The sequence below is a fragment of the Zea mays genome, chromosome 5, assembly GCF_902167145.1.
Source record: "Zea mays cultivar B73 chromosome 5, Zm-B73-REFERENCE-NAM-5.0, whole genome shotgun sequence".
NCBI classification, from domain to species: Eukaryota; Viridiplantae; Streptophyta; class Magnoliopsida; order Poales; family Poaceae; genus Zea; species Zea mays.
The window spans coordinates 142,858,676-142,864,059 of NC_050100.1; the positions used below are offsets into that span (position 1 = coordinate 142,858,676).

Below are 5,384 nucleotides of genomic sequence, written 5' to 3' on the forward strand. Positions count from 1 at the left end.
AATTAATTTCACAATTATTAGCATTGATTAGTGGAGAGTGGAGATTAGAGCTCCCCTTCTAGGGAGGAAATTTTCTCTCACCAGCGTGAGAGCGGGGAGAGGGTGGACCGTTGGACGGTGCCAGAGAGCTGTCGTCGTGAGGGAGGACCCTGAGGAAATGAATATAGGGGTGGGCATTTTTTACCATAAACCGAAAACTGAATCGAATCGAAATTTTGGTTTTTTTGATAATTCGGTTTCGGTTTTTTATCTAAGAAGTTCGTTTTTGGTATCGTAATCAGTTTTCACCGTATACCGAACCGAAATACAAAAAAGCCGAATACCAAACTTTATCAATTCTAAAATTTGACTATTCGATTATGTGAACTAAATGTGTGAAGCAATTAAATTGTTATTCACTTATTTATCTCTACTACTATTAAGGCTGCAAGAGTAGTCGGCCATTCCCGTGTTCTGCCACCATTCCCATTCTCATGTCTGTCATTCACATTCTTTATTCTGTCTTTCTCATTCCCTCCTCCTGCAAAGCTCATTCCCATTCTCATTCCCCCGTACAGCCCACGTATAGCTAAAATTAAAAAAACACATGTCCTCAAGGGGATTTGAATCCGTGACCTCTTAAGCAAAGGCCAAGAGTAGCTACCACTACACCACATATGTGTTTATGTCTATATCTATGACAGGAAACACATCTACTACATCTCTCACCAAGCTCACTTGTTACCCTTGCACAATGCGTAGTAGTAGATAAGTATCACCGAGATTCTTGAATTAGATTTTTGGATGGAGGTAATATTATTTAAAGAAGAGCTTTGCATGCAATTTCTTTTGTTTGAATAATGTATTATACTTAAATTTCTTTTTTTTGCATGCGTGACATTTTTCTCCGTAATATTTTTTCCATTGATCAGACTTCTGAGTCATTTTCATAAACCAACGCCAAGCATGAATCCATGTTTCTTACTTGAAATCCCGAACAAACACCATGAGCAGGAGGCACTCACGTTGGCATCGCTCATCGATGACGAGAAGAAGCTTAGCGACTATCAGTTCGACCTCTAGAAGCAGTCCTACGTGGTCGCATGCGCCGCTGTGTACGACAAGCTCCCGCGAAGCCACCACTTGGACGCGGTCCAGAGCAGCTGCACCGCACTGTCCATCATTAAGCAGGGAGGCCTCATGGTTGTCGCCAACATCGACGACTCTCGGGTTGTTCTGGACACCGCATCCGACGACGACGCCATCACGTCGTCTAGCTCATCGTCCACCTGAAGCCCAACCTACCACATAAGTCGCTACTGACCGGACATGAATTCTTGTGCGCTGGGACGATGGACGTTGTTGACGTTGTGTGAGTGTCCTCGAACATGATGTATGTAGTGGAGTAGCGCATCTGGTGGTGCAATGGCCAGGGGTACTACCTCGCTGATGAGCCCGGGGTACACTTCGTTTGGCAGCCCAACCAAGAGTCATCGGTACTCGTCATGTCGCGCGCGTTCGACGACTACTATATCGAGGATTGTGGCATCATCTTAGCGTTGGAGGTGACACAGAGGAGGATCGACAACAGTGACCAGTTCGTCATCCTCGCCACCGTCATGGTAGCTTTTGTGCCGATCTGCCTTTAATTCTCTTCGCAAACACACACATTTACCTTTTTGTTTAAGCAAGAGCGTATGATGGTGCGTGTCTGGTGACTAACGATGTACGAGAAAATTTCTTCTAGCATACGTGGAACGTGCTCTCCAATGATGAGACCATACAAATCGTGGCATATATCGAAGTCTGCATGATACTGATGGTTGCAATGTAGTGGTGAAACAACTAGATTAAAATAACAAAATTTATGTATGACTAGGATCACAAATTGATTATGAAACATTCTCTCATAACAATATAACACACATTTTATATATAAGTTATCGTAGTATACTGGTATTATATATTACCGTTGCAACGCACGGGCACTCAGCTAGTATATGTGATATATGATGTATCTCTAAATATTTGTACCTATATAATTTTTACTTTTTGAAATTATGAACTTGTTGTACGTGTTGTCTTAAGTATAAGTTTGATATTCGGTTTTTAACGAAAAACCAAAGTAAAAAACCAAAACTGAGCTTCTCGGTTTTTTATTTTCTAGAAAACCGATCATTAATTTTCTAATATGTTGAAAACCGAAGTTTTTTAAAACCGAAAAACCGAACTGAAGTTTAAAAAACCCGAATGCAGAGCCCTAAATGGATCGTCGCGAGGAAATTCATCCACCATCCATTTCAATAAACCAAACGGATAAAAGATGAGCTCTGCCCATTCACATCGCAACAGTAGGAAATTCATTCAAACAGGAAATATACAGCTATGGTTGACGAAAGCCAGTTCAGTCATGCACCTTACCTTAGTGGCAGTTTCCCTCCGCCTCTGGCCTCACATGCCAGTGAACTGTCGGCTAGCCGTTGCACGCGCCCCCACGCGGCGACATCACCTCCCGTTCAAACTTTGAAAATTCTGACCGTTACACGCTCCTGCTCCCGTCTGCTCGTATCGTACATAAAAATGTCAAACCAATCGCACCAGATCACCGAAAACACACCATCTCCACCTCGCCGCCGCCGCTCGGATTTCCCTCTACCTCACCCTGTCCGGCTCCATGGCGACCGCCGCGGTGGAGAGCAAGAGGGGCAGCGCCCGGGGCCGCAAGGCGCTCGTGGCCGTGCTCGACAACGAGGCTAACATCTCCGCCGGGAAGGCCGCCCAGGCCGCCGATCTCTCGTCCTGCTCAGCGCAGAAGAAGGCGAAGCGGGCGCCGTCAAGGAGCAGCAAGGCCAAGGCCGCCGCGGCGTCGGCGGCCGTGGTCGTGGACGACATAGCCGAGCTGCAGGGGATGCTAGAGCGCCTGCGGCTGGAGAAGGAGAAGGCGGAGGAGATGGTTAGGGAGCGGGATGAGGTCATCCGGAAGAAGGAGGAGGAGATCGAGACCAGAGACAAGGAGCAGGAGCGTCTCCAGGCCGAGCTCAGGAAGGCGCAACGCGCCAAGGAGTTCAAGCCTACCGTGGTACGTTCAGATCCAGATTCCTTGGCTTCGGTTCAGGACCTCATCGCGGGTCATCTGCGTCCTAATTTGTCTGATCGATTGATGATCTGATCTGATTTTTTTTCTGCAGAGCTTCCCCCTCGTCAAGTCGTTGCTGGAGAAAGAGCAAGAAGCAGACGACAAGGGAAAGAAGAAGAAGGGGAAGGGCGGCCACGAGAGGAAGAAGCCGTGCCCGGCGTACGTGCTCTGGCTCAAGGACCAGTGGACCGAGGTGAGCTCCCAAATCCGCCCGATGCATCATCTCCCTTGTTGGCCCACCAGGTGTTTGACGAATTGTGCTGCCCATGTCGATTCCAGGTCAAGAAGGAGAACCCTGAGGCCGACTTCAAGGAGGTGTCCAACACGCTGGGCGCCAAGTGGAAGGCTCTGGGCGCCGAGGAGAAGCAGCCCTATGAGGATCGATACCGCCAGGAGAAGGAGGCCTACCTGCAGGTGGTTGGCCAGGAGAAGCGCGAGGCCGAGGCGATGAAGCTTCTCGAGGAGCAGCAGATGCAGTGGACCGCCAAGGAGCTGCTGGATCAGTACCTCAAGTTCAGGCAGGAGGCCGAGGAGGGTGACTGCAAGAAGGGGAGGAAGAAGAAGAGCAAGAAGGATAAGGACCCCTCCAAGCCCAAGCAGCCCATGTCGGCCTACTTCGTGTACTCGCAGGAGAGGCGTGCCACGCTGGTCGCGGAGAAGAAGAATGTACCTGAGGTGAATGGCTTGCTTAGTTATAATTTCTGTTGTGTCGATGCGTACCCATTTGTTCTGATGTGACATTGTGTACGTTCCCACAGATTGGCAAGATCACCGGGGAAGAATGGAAGAACATGACAGAAGGTCAGAGGGCTCCCTATGAGGAGGTCGCGAGGAAGCAGAAGGAAGAGTACCACAAGCAGATGGAGGTGTACAAGCAGAAGAAGGCTGAGGTGTGAAAACTGTACAGAATGTGCTTCTACCATTTGTTTTTTTGCGCAATGAAAGATAAATGACTAACGTGGAGCTTGTAATTTGTATCAGGAAGCTGCTAGTCTTGAGAAGGAAGAGCAGGAGCATAAGAAAATCATGAAGCATGAGGCTCTCCAGCTGCTCAAGAAGAAGGAGAAGGCAGATAATATCATCAAGGTATCTTGATGATACACTTGCCTGTCTGCAGAAAAAAAAACATTGCATACTAGCCATGCTAATTTTAACCACTGACTGTTGAACAGAAAACCAAAGAAAAGCGCCAGAAGAAGAAACAGGAGAACGCTGATCCCAACCGGCCCAAGAGGCCAGCCTCTTCCTTTCTTCTTTTCAGGTTTAGCACAAACTCCAATTTGTGGTACCGATTGCATGAAACCGCCATTGTGGGCTGAATCACCTTAACTTCTGTAATTTTCTTCAGCAAGGAAGAGAGGAAACAGCTGATCGAGGAACGCCCGGGCATCAATAACTCAACCCTGAACGCGCTCATCACGGTGAAGTGGAAGGAACTGAGCGGCGAGGAGAGGCAGGCCTGGAATGCAAAGGCCGCGCCTGCCATGGCTGCGTACAAGAAGGAGATGGAGGAGTACACTAAGGCCCAAAGCTCATCTGCTTGACAGAATAACTAATTCCTGCGAGTGAGCTTTGGTTACAAGGATCCTCATCTCTGAATCCTGGTGTGGTAGATTACTTCGTGTGATCTTTAGCTTTGTGTGACCTTATTAGTCGCAGCAATCAGTGTAATGGCGGTTCATATGGTTTAGTGGCAGTTTATATTGTTGCCACGGGCCCAGGAATTGAGTAATCTTTCAGTTCTGACATTTGCTGAAATGGAGAGTTCTAATGGAGGGGCCGAGGGGGCAGCCATGGGATATTAGACCCCTCTACTCAGTCGGCATCTGCCGTGATGATGGAGATGGACACCGGCAATGTCTGTTTGACACGAAATGTTTCATCGCCAAAATTATCAAATACTGAATTAATTTGAACGCTCAATCTAGTCTTAAATCGTTTTTTTGTTTGTTTGTTACTAAAGCCCAACGCGTCGTTGCCACCGCGCACCGTCTCGTCGTAGCAGGTAAGGTCTGTATGATTCAAGAGAAAAGGCAGGAAACGAGGCACGGAGCTCACAGTGATCGCTGGGAGAATTCAATTTACACCACCCTTAAATAAATACGATCTAGACATTTCATCAATATAATATGCCCCGAAGGTTGAGTTTTTATAGACTCACAAAAAAGAGAGGAGAAAAAAAATCAAGTGAGAAAACACTTGCCCCGCAGGTCGAGATTTTAGATTTAGCTTTACTGATCTTCTATGTTGCAAACGAAATAAATTATTT

The 5,384-nt window shown here is 47.4% G+C and overlaps 1 protein-coding gene across 1 annotated transcript; it reads left to right on the forward strand.

Annotated features, from left to right (window-relative positions):
• Nucleotides 1–2,592: 2,592 nt before the first annotated feature.
• Nucleotides 2,593–4,811, forward strand: LOC100277069 (uncharacterized). The gene is made up of 7 exons (NM_001150736.1): nt 2,593–3,058; nt 3,168–3,308; nt 3,395–3,790; nt 3,874–4,005; nt 4,097–4,201; nt 4,288–4,376; nt 4,464–4,811. The coding sequence occupies exons 1-7, from the start codon at nt 2,654–2,656 to the stop codon at nt 4,657–4,659; spliced, it is 1,464 nt and encodes a 487-aa protein (NP_001144208.1). The 5' UTR covers nt 2,593–2,653; the 3' UTR covers nt 4,660–4,811.
• The last annotated feature ends 573 nt before the right edge of the window (nt 4,812–5,384 follow it).

Excerpts from the sequence above, each read along its gene's own strand:
- LOC100277069 (NM_001150736.1), top strand. The coding sequence starts at position 2,654 with ATGGCGACCGCCGCGGTGGAGAGCAAGAGGGGCAGCGCCCGGGGCCGC. Across the intron at positions 4,202-4,287 it reads AGGCAGATAATATCATCAAG|AAAACCAAAGAAAAGCGCCA; the intron begins GTATCTTGATGA and ends ACTGTTGAACAG. Across the intron at positions 4,377-4,463 it reads TCTTCCTTTCTTCTTTTCAG|CAAGGAAGAGAGGAAACAGC; the intron begins GTTTAGCACAAA and ends AATTTTCTTCAG.